The 15,271-nt window shown below is 39.4% G+C and overlaps 1 protein-coding gene across 4 annotated transcripts in view; it reads left to right on the forward strand.

The window, feature by feature from the left end:
- Positions 1-5,940, forward strand: part of MYPN (myopalladin) — a 107,512-nt gene extending 101,572 nt beyond the window's left edge. For all 4 annotated transcript variants that reach the window (XM_019807922.2, XM_019807928.2, XM_011234409.3 and 1 more), the window contains one exon: positions 2,867-5,940. In XM_019807922.2, the coding sequence (XP_019663481.2) occupies positions 2,867-3,036 (170 nt within the window). In that variant the 3' untranslated portion in view covers positions 3,037-5,940. The remainder of the gene's footprint in view (positions 1-2,866) is intronic.
- Positions 5,941-15,271: the final 9,331 nt, after the last annotated feature.

Genomic DNA, 15,271 nt, shown 5'->3' on the forward strand with positions numbered 1-15,271 from the left:
TGGATTTTTAAAATCATTTCATCCTAGTCACCTCAGGGCTTTTGTACACTTTTGCATTTTACTATGAGCTCAAGCTTCTTCAAGAAATGTCCTATAATGTTAGGAATTACAGCTATTTCAGAGTTTAACTGTGTTTGTGCTTCTGATCATTTAACATCTCATGCTGTCTCCTTAATACCATGGGCCACCCACCAGAACTCCCTGCCCACTGCCTGTCATTCCCCCCCAGACATACCTCCACCCTGAAGAATTTTCCTGTCCCCATTCATCTGTTAATTCATTCCACAAATATTTATTGTGCCAATCCCACAACCAGACTAATAATAGAGAGCTGTCCTAATAATAATATCAAATGATGTTTCTATGATGACTTGTAATTTACAGAATGGTACCCTTAGACCCTTCCAAACAATTATTGCAATTGTTGTCACCCTCATGTAAATTCTGAAGAAACTGAGATGCAGGAAGTTTAAGTGTCTATAGCCAGGATGCAAATCTAGGTTTTTGTATCATTCCTTTGAGCCATGTTTCTAATTTTCAAAAGAAGTTAACAAGTTAATCTTTATTTATGTACTCTACTCCTCTCCTCTATGCTTTTGACATTAACTGGTAGTTTTGGAGACATATTCCTTAATCCAAAAAGGTGATTCTTTTTTTTCCCCCTCTCCTTTAAAATTTTTTTTAAAATAATTCAACAATTAATAAATTTCTTATTCATTACTGGTTCAACATGATTAACAGAATAACAAACAAGAGTCACTGTGTCTAGAACCTGAGGTCCCTGCTATTCATAGGTGCGTACTAGGTATACTAGGTATACCATACAGGAGGGGCCTTGGCCTACCATTTTTCCCTAGGTCTAATATTTGGGAGAAATATATAGCTTTCTGATTCTTTTCCCTTATCCTTGGACTTGAAGTTCAACTGTGAGGAACGCTGACTCTAACGTACTTTCCCCTGGTGAGGGGGTGGGGAGAGAGAGGACATCGATCTATTTAACCTAAGTTAAGTCCCCTATCCGTTTCATCCACTTCTCCGTGTCAGAGGGAAATAGCTCTCCAACTAAGAAACTCAGTACCAATAAGCCCTGAAACTGATTAGTCTTGTCCCAGTCCTGCTCCCCCCTTCCCAGTTCAATTTTCTGGACTTACTCCTCCCAGGCTCCTGCCGTGATTGAGCACCACCAACAATAGGGGGTGCTGTTTCCTCGATTGGGACCTGGGAGTGGAGGAGGGGATGGAGGACTTCGCTAAAATCAATCCCGCACCCCCTCACCACCTCCACCACCACTTCCTGCCTGTCTAAGGAACGGGGAAGCAGGTGGGCTCCCCTCTCTCATCCGAAGTAGGGCTTCTAATAGAAGCAATTACCATTCACAGCCACCTTACTGAGTGCCTGGTCTTCAGTGAAATCACTAGACGTTTTGTCCTCACTTTTGTACCTTTCAAAACTTGATTTTATCAATCCATTCAGAGGTATTTAGACTCTAAAAAACTGATTCAAAATAATGAAATCAACAAAGGTCCAATTTATTTATTTTTTTAAACTTGATTTTATCAATCCATTCAGAGGTATTTAGACTCTAAAAAACTGATTCAAAATAATGAAATCAACAAAGGTCCAATTTATTTATTTTTTTAAAAGATTTATTTATTTATGTGAGAGATAGCCAGCGAGAGAGGGAACACAGCAGGGGAATGGGAGAGGAAGAAACAGGCTCCCAGCGGAGGAGCCCGATGTGGGACTCGATCCCGGAACGCCCGCCGGGATCACGCCCTGAGCCGAAGGCAGACGCTTAACGACTGCGCTACCCAGGAGCCCCAGCAAAGGTCCAATTTATAAACGAGAATGTTAAATAGGTCCATAGCTTACTAGGACCCAGAGCATCCGTGTTCCCCAACTGGTGCTCCCCCTTCTCCACATCAAGTCCCTGGAAGCCTAATCAGAAGACTGCCTGGTAATTTTCAAATCAGACACAACAGCAGGGACAAAGCAAAATTTGGGTGGGTATTTCATTCAGGCCATGTTCAAGCCTAAGGATCATCTCTGCTTTAAAAGAAAAAAAAGTCTCCTTTAGACAGTGTTTAGACATGGAAATTCTAACATATTCTCTTTTGTCCCTGAACCGTGGTTGATCGCATCTATGTTACTTTTCAGTCTTCTTGCTGTAACATTAGAACCTGATTAGGGTGGTGGTAGGTAGTGGCTAATTAGTGATTAGGGTGTGGGGTAGGTACTTCTCAGAGGCCTGGACTCATCTTTTGGCTTCTATTACCTCAGGTTTCTTGTCTCTACCTTCTGAGGTACCTACCCTTGAGAGCCTAACAGCTCTTTCTACACTGCCCTTGGGAGACCCCGTGCTAGGTCAGTGAGAGGGGACATAAGAGGAGATATTTTGACAACTTGACCTATGCAGCTACTCTTTAAAAAAAAAAGAAAGATTTTATTTATTTATTTGAGAGAGAGAGCACGAGAGCGGCGGGGGGCGGGGGGGGGAGGGGCAGAGGGAGAAGCAGACTCCCCAGTGAGCAGGGAGCCGATGCGGGACTCATCCCAGGACCCTGCGATCATGACCCGAGCCAAAGGCGGATGCTTAATCATCTGAGCCACCCAGGTGCCCCTCTATACAGCTACTCTTATAGTCCCAGATCGTGGGTTTTGGAATTAGGAGCGTAAGAGATCGCCAGCCCAGTTGGCCTATTCCTAGCAGGGATGGAGAGATTTTATTATTCTTTTGCAAACGACGCATTTCAGACCCAGATATGTTTCATAGCAAGTGTTGGAATGAGTACAGAATACACCCCTACCGTGTACCCACTCGACTGCATTCCTTTGATTATAACATGCTATTTGGTCCATTTTCCAGCTCAGTGGCACCAGCAGATCCCACCGCCCATGTCCGTCCGGCCCAGCGGCAGTCGCTTCGGATCTCTCACCAGTAAAGGACTTGACATTTTCTCTGCCTTCTCCGCCATGGAAAGCACAATGGTGTATTCAAGCTCTTCTCGGAGTGTAGTGGAGAGTGATGAACTTTAGGAATGTCTGGATGCCTGCTGTGTAAGGGGGCAGACTGTGGAGGGGGAAGGAGGACAAGCCAGACACAGCGGTTTCCAAGCAACTGGATTTGAGTAAGTTCCCATGCTGCTGGACCCGTGGCAAAGAAGTGCTTTGAATTAAGTCAGCTGGGTTCTCTTGCAGTCTCAGATGGGGGAAAGATGTAGGGCTATGCCTTTTAAAGATTCCAACAAAAATGTGAGAAGACGGTACAGATGAACCAAAGATGTCATGAAGTCATCCACTGCTTTGGGAAAAAGCTAGCATTCTCCCCTGCCCCCTGCTATGTTAGGGATTTTTAGGCCCTACTAGGAGCAACGAGGGGCCATATGCTTGGGCTGAAAGGAGTTAGACAGTAGTGAGCTTAGGTATCACTAACTCACCAAATAATGCAAAGGGAAAAGGTGGGGAGGTCTATGTTACCTTTCATCAATTACATCCATAGCTGTAGTTTTGATGGATTCATTTAATCAGCTTCTACTTAGCCTTAAGAGATCATGCCATACAACTCACAGACGTGGAGACACACTTTCGATTTACTTATCCTGAGTGTACTGAGCCACATTATAAGGCGCCAAAATGTGCTTGAGAAACAAAAAAATCCACTGAAACACTCAATATTGCACAGTGCGCTTCTTCTATAGCCAAAACAAGGCCTCATCAGCCTGTCTGCACCATTTTCTTTTGGATATAATGGTGAGTGGTTTTTCTTTGTAACTTTATACATCCCTAAATTCTAGAACTAAAAGGTTGTTAGTAAACCAACCAAAGAGAAATCTTCTGTGGGGTCACTTTTAAAACTACTAGCTTCAATTGCCACTTGCAAAATATGCAAGAGTCGTCATCATCTGTCCCTTCTCTCTCCCCAAAAGTCTGGAAGTGTATGAATGAGGCAGTGAGGGAGGAAGATATGTGAACGAGGAGAGGAAGTGATGGGAGAGTGTTGTTTTTCACTTGCCCTAGAAGAGCAGTGGGTGTGGAAGGAGACATCTTTAATAGGTATGAACTGTTTTTCAGATAATTAATTTTCATTTTCAATATAGAAAACATCATGCTAACCAGGAAGGTGGATGGAAAGGGGAATATGCATCTTTGTTCTAACCCACCCATTCAAAACCTGCCTCTTAACTTAAGCCATCTTTAGACATAAGTTCACTGCGATTATCCCCAGCGCCTAGAAGAGTGCTTAGCACCACGTAGACATTCAATAGATATTTGTTGGATGAATGAATCTTATATTAGAGAAATCTGCAATTCACACAGCAGTCCAAAAATTGCCCTGGGAATGGTCCTCACAGCACAGCTTGCTCCAGACTCACCTGTGAAGTGAATTGGAGGTGTCTGTTACCAATTCCCTTGTGCCCAGGTGTCTGGTGGTCTCTGAGCCAGGCACCCTCAGCTGGCCTCTTACTCGAATGAATAAATAGTTGTTGTTTAGAAAGGCTTGAAATTTTCTTCACTTCAAGAAAAGGATTTCCAGTATAAAAATAAATTCATTCACTCAAAAAAAATCATTTGTGTGTCTACTCTGTATAAGACGCTATGCTAGAGCCTTATGAATAAGACACAGTCCCTGACCTCAGGGAGCTGACAATCTGGTAGGGCAGGTAAGATGTAAGGCATAAAGAGTGCTGCTTTTGGGGGAAAAAATCTATTCTTTATCAAATAGACATTTCTAGTACTTTTCACCCTATATTTTTTATGACTCTAAAATCATCTTAATATTTTCAATCTTTATTCCTTAATGAAACAAAATGCCACAGGTTACATCATTAAGAAATACAGGTTGCAGTCAGTTATGCAGTGAAATTATTAGATTTGGTTTCCTTTTTTTCATGTGTTCAATAACAATAGTAAAAATACAGGCAACTGTAATGAAATAGTATACGTTTCATGTAGAATGCATCCTATAAAATGTTCTGTTGCCACATTGGCTTCTACTATGAAATCACTTCTGGCCAAAGAGAACTTTCCAACTCCAGGATTATTCCTTCACGGTTGTGCACCTGGCCTCCCCATCACATATATTTCTGTAAACCCTAAATAGTCCTCCCATGAAAGGATATTTTTTACCTCCACACGTCTTTGCTTTGTGAATACTTTTTATCTGTTGCCTTCTAGTGTTCCCCAGAGAATTAGCTTAAATACTATATTTGACCACTGGATGGCGCTGTCTAACCTAAAATAAGAAACCTAAAAATTCCTGAAACTGGAGATACTGGACGATGTCAATGCAGGGTTTCTGAGCCTCAACATTATTGACCTTTCGGGGTGGATAATCTTCATTGCAGGGGACTGTCCTGTGCGGTGTAGGATGTTCGGTGGTTTCACGGGCCTCTAACTAGATGTCAGTAGTGTTAGTGGCCATCCCCAGGTTCTGGCCACCCAAAATGTCTCCAGACAGGGCACATGCTTCTTAGGAGGCAGAATCCTCCAGTGTATTGAACGAATCAGTGCCCTGCTTCGAGAATTCCATTAGAAGTCAATTATAATGAGGGATACTTATATAAGAAATTTTGGTTCGGTTGGATATGTTTGGTCTCAACATGTCCAAAATCAGATCCTTCATCTTCCCTTTCATAAACCATTCTTCAGCCTCGCTTAATGATTTCTATTAATGGCACCGTCACATTCCTAGCATTCCAAATAAAAAGCATCCAAGTCATTTTTTTGCTTCCTCTAGCCAGTTGATCAACAGATCCCATTAATTCTAACTCCATTATTTCTTTTACATTCAGCCCTTCCTTTCCATCCCCCTGCAGTTCTCCAGTTCAGATTTGCATTACTTTATTAAGTTCCCTCAATATTTCTGACTTCAACCATCATAAAGGACTTTTTTTTTATTTTTTATTTATTTATTCGACAGAGATAGAGAGAGCCAGCGAGAGAGGGAACACAAGCAGGGGGAGTGGGAGAGGAAGAAGCAGGCCCATAGCGGAGGAGCCTGATGTGGGGCTCGATCCCACAACCGGGATCACGCCCTGAGGCGAAGGCAGACGCTTAATCGCTGTGCCACCCAGGCGCCCCCATAAAGGACTTCTAAGTGGACTTTCTTGCCTCTGTTCCTGCCATTTCTCCCACTCAAATCCAGCCCAGATCTCAGGGTCAGCTATTTCTTCCTGAAGTACTGCTTTGCTCATACTATTCCCCAATTTCAAGCCCCCAGTGTCTCCCTGGAGCCAAATCAGGTACCAGCTCTTCTGCCCTGTGGTATTCAAGGCTTGCTCCAATACGATGCCAAAACCTTTCAACCCATTCCTCAGAAAACACATTCAATATGGCAGCAAACCTAACACAGGCCCCTGCTTTCCAGCTACATGCCTCTCTCTGGCCTCTACCTGGAAGGCTCTCTCCCCAGCCTCCACCTATGGCAATCTTATCTCTCCCTTAAAGCCCATCTGAAATGCCACTGCCTCTGCAAACTATTTTCTGATCCTCCAGACCCCACCCAAAAACAATTCTACTTTCCTTGAAAACTTATAGCAAGTTTCTTGAATCTGGAAGAAGAAAAGATGACCTTGTATAGTATTTTATATAAAACATACCCTCTCTAGACCTCCCTGTCCCCTCCCCTTGCACTAGCCAGTCTTGCCCACACTAGGTTTTAGCTACTGTTGGTATGGACTGTGTCAAAACTTTGTCATGTACCTTATACAGAGCAGGCACTCCATAAATATTCATTGACCTAAACTGAACTTTAAATTTCTACGTAAGTCGGTATGTTTCTATATAAAGTGAATTGAGTCTAGAGCAGTGGTTCTTGACATGGGCTGCATATCAGAATCTCCTAAAGGGCTTTTAAAAAGCTTGATACCCAGGCCACAACTCCCAATCAGTTAAGTCATAAGCTCCGCAACTGTGGCATAAGCATCAGTGTTTTTTGAAGTTTCCCAGGTGATTCCAAAAAGCAGCCAAGATTGAGAAGAAAAACTTCAGAACTTACCCAGAAAGGTCCAAAGGGATGCAGATGGCGTTAAAGCTCTAGTTTTGTCACTTGGTGAAGAAGATACTCCCCCGCCTTGTGCTACATGCCATGCATGCCTAGAAAGTAGAAATACATGCACACCTTGGCCTTATTAGACCCTACTATTTTGTGCAACACTCATTAGACATGTAGCATTCATGAAGCCCTCAGAGGAATCGCAAAAACCTGCAAAAATGGACCAGGGAAAGAGGAAAAGTTGATGCAATTTGTCTGGCCCTTTGTTTCTAAAAGCCATACAGGTCCCATACGTCTCCAAACAACTTGAAGGGCTTTTCATAATTTGATTAGTCGTGGAAATGGGGATCAAAGGGAAAATGGAGAAAGGAAATGCACTCTTTAAATGAAACTGCCTTTTTGAAACATAGCACCCTTCACTAAAGGAAGGTTTTAATCAGAATTACCAAATAGTGGAACTGGTTTCAATGCATCTTTCTCTTTTTATTCCCCACCTAACTTTTGTAAGCATCCAATGAGAAATTAAATAGTTGAGAGACCAGCAGCAGATAGAGCCAGAACTCTGAATGAAACGCACCATGGAGAATAATTCCCAGAGGAGTCAAAAGCTGACTTTTATAGGGACAGGTTAATTTGGATAATCCTCAAATGGTAAATGGGTTGCTTTCTACATGTTCACTTGTAAATTGGTTGTTCAAAACTCAGAATATATTTCCTTACACACACAACACCCAATGCTAGATTCCCAAGTGAACTCAGTAAAGCCCATTTAATTCATGACTGAGTTACGATATGGATTATACCTGATTGGGTTATGGTCCCAAGAACAGGATCCAGGCAAAGCAGCCAATAGGAGGAGAAGAGAAACTACTTCCTCCTTTTTTGCATCTATGATGTGTCAAAGCGAAAGCGTGTCTAAGGTCCTTTCTGCATCTATCCCCCATTCTGTGTTTTTCTCCCCAGATGCCCTGTGCTCCATGTTCTATAATCCCCCTGTGTGGTAACCCATCCCATCTCAGCCTGTCAGCATGCTTCATGCTCCAAAATGACCTAACTCCTGTTCCAGGCATCTTGGCCCGATGGTCAGAAGAAAACAGTCCAACTGAACGAATCCTGAATACCTGAGAGTCTCTTAACTTCACAGAGGGACTGCATTTTTTTTAAGCAGTTGCCTTCTTACTCCCATCAACTTCTAATTGACAGGATTGCTGACAAAGTGAAAAAAAAATCAGGTTGGGAGGGGAGGTCTAGAAAACTAACTGGGTCAGACATACAAACTCTTGTTGATCACAGCCTCCTTCTGTCCTCTTCCTCCCCACACACTCCCAAAGTACCTTCCAAGCTGAGATCCTGGCCTGCGTCTGTATCTGGGCTATTTATGAATTGGTTGTAAACTCAAAGGCAAAGTTCCTAATAATGACCTTTATTCAAGGTCCCTTCCAGGGTCCTTGGGTAACCTGGCCTCAAAGTATTTCTGCTGATGGTTGAATAGAAAATCAATGTGCCTTACCAGTAAGACGAACAATTACTGAGATTACACTAAGCTTGTTGAAGTCCTTTTCACCACTAATTGCCTTTTCTTGTTTTATGTGGATCAATATTTCAGAAAGTTAATAATTACCGAAACGTTGCTCGAAGAATGCCAAGCAACTTCTAAACTTCGACAATGCAGTGGTCATCAGTATGCTAAAAAAGTTGCTAATACCACGTTTTTAAAAATCTGTGCAGTGCAAAAAAAATGCATATTTGTTGAAAATATGTTTGCCTCTTATTTCTAATTATATTAGTTAGCATACTTGGTATTATAGAATGATAAACAGGCTGCCCTTTGTTAATATGTAAATAATGGCCACCTCAAACTCCAAAAAGTAATAGCCTTGAAATTCCAAGAAATAGAGAAAGAACACACTTTTCAATCCTCTGAGAATTCTGCCAAAAATGCTGAGAGTAAGCATAATGACAATGGCTGTACTGTAGGGCATATAAACATTAATTTGCTAGAAGATTTTAACATATGAGTGAATAGAAAATGTTTCCCTAATAATAAAAATTACAAGATTTCAACACTATTTGACAATAAATATTTTAAGGCTGAAATAAATGTATACTTTTCTTTAAAATGAAGAAAACAGTTCTAGTTTCCAGGTTTAAACTTGTTGATGATGATTCAACCATTTTTTTAATGTACAAATATATTTGACACTTGGAAGTGATTTTTAAAAATTATTCTTATTCAAATTGTATAAATTACAACATGAATTATAACCTGGTTAAATATCAACAGAGCAACAGAAAGATAACTAGGTTTTAATCTTCTTAAAATATCCAGCAAAACCAGTAGACTTCTTACAGAATGTTAACTCTCTAGGATAAAAGTTCATTGTGCCTCCTAACTGAAAACAGAGACACATTAAAAAATGAGACTTAAAGATGGGAAAGATGGGGGTGGAAAGACATGATTAGTTTAGATTGAAAATCAATGGAGATACAATAAAGAGGTGTTTTGGGGCGCCTGGCTGGCTCAGTTGGTGGAACATGCGACTCTTGATCTCAGGTTGTGAGTTTGAGCCCCACGTTGGGTGTAGAGATTACTTAAAAATAGAATCTTTTTTTAAAAAAAGAGGTGTTTTAATACCCATAAGAAACATAAGTTATTTTCATATAATATGGTAAGAATGAATTTTTCAATGTTCCAAAATTCCAAAGAACCTGATGTTTTTCACAGATTCAGTGAGTTATCTGCAAACTAGAAGATTCTTTTAATTTTCCCACAATTAATAGTGCAAGAATTCAGTGAATTATATGCTAGTATTGAATTGAATTATACAGCTAGCATATGCTAGTATATACCAATCACTACCAAAAGATTACTAAATGTTTATGTGTACAGAGTATAAATGGTTTTACTGTGTTTAAGGAGAGTTAAAACCCTAAAATAATTCAAATGAAATAATTTGCATGCAACTGCATTTTTTAAATACACGTGGGTAAATGAAATTTTACTTTTTCAGTATTTTTATTTCAGAGACACTTTATCTTCTTTTCTGATTTTCACTTACTTTTCCAATCTTTAGCATCAAGTTTCTTAACCTACCCTTCTCCCTTTGTTACCTTTCTGTTGAGATTTTTTTTAAAAATCTGTAAAATACTTAATAACATTAGGAAAGCTCCTTATTTGTAGGAATTCAAGGGGGATTTTAATAATTCAGATGAATTTCAGACACAGTCTCTGATTTTTCTATAACTCTGAGGTCTCTTATTTCTTTATCTGTAAAATAAACAAAATACTTGATTGAAAGTCTCCAGGATGGAGGCTAGGATAAACAAACATTTATGAAGAATTTACTTCGGAGACCCTAAAAAAAGTAATAGCAGGATTTTTTTTTCTTTATTCCAACGGAAAATTTTTAAATATTTTTCTCCAAAGTAAGTAGTTACATTTGCTTTAAAGGTTCACACTTCTTTCCTGCCCCCACTACTTTGTTTTTCTTTAGAAAGGTATTACATAATTGTGGAATCTTCTTCTAAGATGGTATACATTAAAAAAAAGAATCTAGAGAAAAATCAAAGGAATTCAAGAACTACTCTATCTGCTTTCTGTAGGCAGATTCCCGGAAAATTTATTTTGGCATAGGTAGGATAGCCTACGGGAACTCTGGCTCCTGTGTCCACAACTGAAGCTAGTGGAAATAATGACTCTGCAGCCCACAGAGAAAGAGCAAAGGAGTTCCTGTATTCCTTTCTGGCTTAAGCAGCTCAGGACAACTTCATTGTACTATTCCAGACCCCAGTGAAAAAACGTTCCATCCTAGCATGTCAATGGCCTTATGTTGAAATGAATCAACTTTAGGGTAACAGATAGATATGGACCCACAAAAATGAGCATAGATTTTGGCCACTGCTTTTGCATTCTCGGCTACATCGTCTGCATTTAACCCCAATGACTCATTTCAGCCGTGAGGACTGGCAAAGGATGTACATATGCTCACTGGCATGTACACACACACACACATACACACACACACACACACACTTCAACTGAGGCATGGAGCGCCCATAGCTAACATAATTAAATCAGAATTGAGAGATGCCTCTTACAAACATGGTATGCTTCCATCTTCGGAAGCTTGAGTCAACTTATTTTCTAAAGTACTTTTTTGGTTATTGAAATACTAATGGAAAAACGATTATAGCAGCCATTTTGAAATGTGTGAATTACATAAACAGTATGTTTTGCTTCCATTACTAAAAACCAATTAATGGATCTTGGCTTTTATTTCTGTTCTTCTGCATCATGCATGTTAGATATTCTGTGGAACTGAAAACAAGTGATCGCTTAAGCCCAAATGTTTGTGAGCATAAACTGTGTCTTTCTTCAGAAGGTATGTGGTACTGTATTCCGGTAGACCAGTCCTCTCCATGACATTGTTACTGTTTCCTAGTCGTGCTTTCTTAAAGATTTCTTAGGGCTTGTGTTTTGTTTGGAAACTTTGCAATTAGAAGAAGAAAAAATAAGAATTAAGAACCAGTATTTAATTCAACCTGGATATTTTAAAAAGCAATTTAGAGGATGTGATGGACTGTTTCTTTAGTAATTAAATAAAATTTTATTTATTCTCAATTAATTGTTGGGTTTGTTTTGCTTTGTATCTGGTTCCAGACTATGTATGTGAGATAGGTAAATTCTTGCTTTCAGTGTTTTTCTTTCAGCTCAGGCGGTTTTTGGATACCCTGCCAGTTTAAAATAGCAATCTTAAAGACCCGTGTCACTTCAATAAAACAATTGTTAGAGCTTGTACTCACTTGTATTCATGACCAGAGAAGGGAATGGGTTATACTGATGTGAGAAGACAGGTCATGTATTTATGACTTTATATGCACTTTGAAATTGTTTTCACCCGTAGGTAGCAAAAAGAGGTATTTTAGCGATGCCTATGCAGAGAGCAGAGGCTAGCCAAATTCAGTCCAAAAACAGCACTTCGCATTTACTGTAAGTTGGCAAAATTTAAGTAACTGAGCCTTACTGTTGAATTCTACAGTTCTATTAGCACAACCCAAATGCATTCTATCTGGTTCATAGCTAACAAAAATTTTAGATCTTCCTTAATATAAAGGCCACCTCATTAACTAAGAAACGGGCTGTATTGGATGTTTAAAAAGATAGCCCGATCCTCTTAACATCTGCAAATACCAAAAGTTTGAAGTCAGTATCATCAGTTTTTGGTAATGAGGTTAATGGTGTCATAGTACATGTTGTTCTTTTAAGTGGTTCTTAACATTTACAGCCCATTAGAATCACCTGGGGAAAATTTTAAACTATGCCCAAGCCTCACCTTGGAGCAGTTAAATCAATTCTTGAGTGAGCCGGGGACCCAGACTTGGTATTTTTTTCAAGACTCCTAGGTGTGATTCTAATGAGCAGACTGGGTTGAGAACCACTGGCTTGGATGGTCTTTCCCATCTTGATAGCCCTATTCATTTGTATATGATTCTTCAAGACTTCTGACCCTGGGGTTTGGGGATTCAGCCTCCAGCTAGCACATAGGAAAAGCCCAGATATAATAACTAGTCAAACTGAAAACCTGCCCAGGGGAGTCTTCTTTCATTATTTAATGTTCCCTCTTAAGAGTGCTTATGGCATAATGCTACTGGTACTACTCTGTTGAAGCATTCAGCTATATTCTGTTTAGGACTGCTTATTGATTAGTACGTGTGTGTTCTTCTTGGCTGCAGATCCAAGGGCAAGGGTGGTGCTGAGTAAGTCTGGATACGGGTAGGTGCTTGATATTTGTTGGATTTTTTTTTAAAAGGGACCTCGGGTAAAAGAATGGTTTTGAATTTCAATATGCCCTGTTGTCAAACTAGAAAGAACACAGATTTTTCAAATGTAGACAGTATAGAATACTGTAGCAACTCTTAAGTGTTTTGGTAACCTACAATCTATTATGTATAATAATGAATCTTAACTTCAAAAAGATTTTACACTTGTGCTATCCAAGCTCCTAATGCATAAATCGTAATGGATTTCCCAATGTACGGTTTCTGGAGTTTTATCAAAGACTGGATTTGATCACTGAGACCCATTTACTTTTCCCTCAAATGTCTTCCAGGAAAAGATAGTACATCAAGTGGGGTGGATAGCTAGGGATTTGGTAAGAACTAAATTGCTTCCGGAGATTTCAAAAACACAGAACAAGCAGTTATGGGCAAAATATTTGATGGAGAGATTCCCATTCTTTTTGGAGAATGGGGATGCAGAAGAAACACAGGATTAGGACCCTAACTTTTTAATAAATTGTTCAATTTCATTAAGAAACTACTGTTAATAATCAAAAAAGAAATATTATTGAGAGTTTATTCTGTCTTTCCCTCTATACTAAAAGCCATAGAGATAAAATGAAAAGCACAGTTCTCTTTTACAAGGTATTTACAGTCTAGAGAGTGGGATATGAACGCTACTGGAAAAAGGACTCCATCTTAATACATTTAGAGGCCTTTCCTAATTAATACATGTTTTAGTACTGATTTGATTCATTCTCAAACTGTACAAACTTACTGGGGTTATTAATGAAGCTTTCTGAGTCTGAACTATTGTACCCAAATAGTTAAGAAAGGCAGATGCCCAGAGCCTTGCCGTTAAAGTACACGCTGCGGTGTGGAGTGTGGTCAGAAAGAGGACCTGACATTGTCTCTTCTAGAGCTGTGTAGTGTAAACTATCGTGTCTTCTAAGAGCCTAAACATTTTACCCTCAAATTTGCAGTGAGGAAGCAAAGTCCTGAGGCCGCCTCAGGTTCTTTTTAACGGATATCCGAAGGAAAGGGAAATTCAGCACTGGTTTCTCAAAGCTTTCTAGAGATACACTTGGGATTTTGTAAGTTGAAGTTTATGCCCTGGGGAAGACACTTTGATTCCTTACAAACCAAATGGATTTTGATAATTAGGGATAACTAAGTAAAAATTCTATGAAGACTTTCTATAGAATTAAATATAAATTGCAAATAGGTGGCTGCATCTCATGTTAGGTGTCAGAATCCATAATAAGTTTGGGGGATGTCACTGTTGTTTCTGTTGACTTGTGAAAAATGCCAAATGCACACATAAGTTAGAGTCCCGCTTTTTCTAGTTATTATTTCTAATTATTATTACTTCTAATAATGCATGCAGTGCTGTTGACCACCAAGTCACTCTTTACATTAAGGGTTTGGTTTACTCATCCAATGGTTAAGCAAATTTATAAAAGTAATTCAAACCAATACCGTGCATATTATTTTGCTCTAAACTTGATTAGCCTTGATGGTAGTGATGCCCTTTTGCTCGCTTGTACTGATTAAAAGGAAATCACTTACAAATGCAACATTTTTTAATTTCTCAGTGCTAGTTATATTTATACATAATACTAACATATATATATTCCTATATAGGAACAAATATATACATATTCGGGTACCTGTAAGGAATTAGTAGTAACTGGCTTAAATAAAATATTGAGGAATTGTATATCTAGTTACTTAAAAGCTAAATGTTATTTCAACCAATTTAACCTTTAAAAAAAAAACATGAAAAAATATATATTTCCAAGCTCACAGAGAAAGCTTTCAAATTAATTATTTGTATTCTCATCAGCTTGTCTTCTTTTTTTTAAAACAAAGTATTACAAAAGGGCACATTTGCCAATCGGTGCAATTAGATTTAAACATTCCACATCTTCACTCAGGGAAGCACTCAATGTCATCGCCCCCAAATAGGCCTTTGTTGCCATCAGGAAACTATCAGGGCACTTGGCATGAAAAGCAAACCCACATTTTTATTTATATATTACAAAATCTATATTTTGATAATGTGTACATTTAAAAATACAGAGCACTCACGCCCATGTATTCTAGCAAAAAAAAAAAAGTGTGACTACTTCATGCATACACGCACAACGCACTAAGCATAAATGCATTTACACGACAGGTAGGTAGCTGTTTTAAGCATACACAAGTAATGGATACTGTAATTTCACCCGAACAGGTCAAACTTAAAAAGTTTAAGAAAGTGATTATTTCTCCGAGGACTAAAACTGCAGTAGAGCCTAATCCTATTTTTTTTTAAAGATTTTATTAATTTATTTAACAGAGATAAAGACAGCCAGCGAGAGAGGGAACACAAGCAGGGGGAGTGGGAGAGGAAGAAGCAGGCTCACAGCAGAAGAGCCTGATGTGGGGCTCGATCCCACAACGCAGGGATCACGCCCTGAGCCGAAGGCAGACGCCTAACCACGGTGCCACCCAGGC

This window comes from Ailuropoda melanoleuca, chromosome 6 (assembly GCF_002007445.2).
Source record: "Ailuropoda melanoleuca isolate Jingjing chromosome 6, ASM200744v2, whole genome shotgun sequence".
In the NCBI taxonomy this organism is placed as follows: Eukaryota; Metazoa; Chordata; class Mammalia; order Carnivora; family Ursidae; genus Ailuropoda; species Ailuropoda melanoleuca.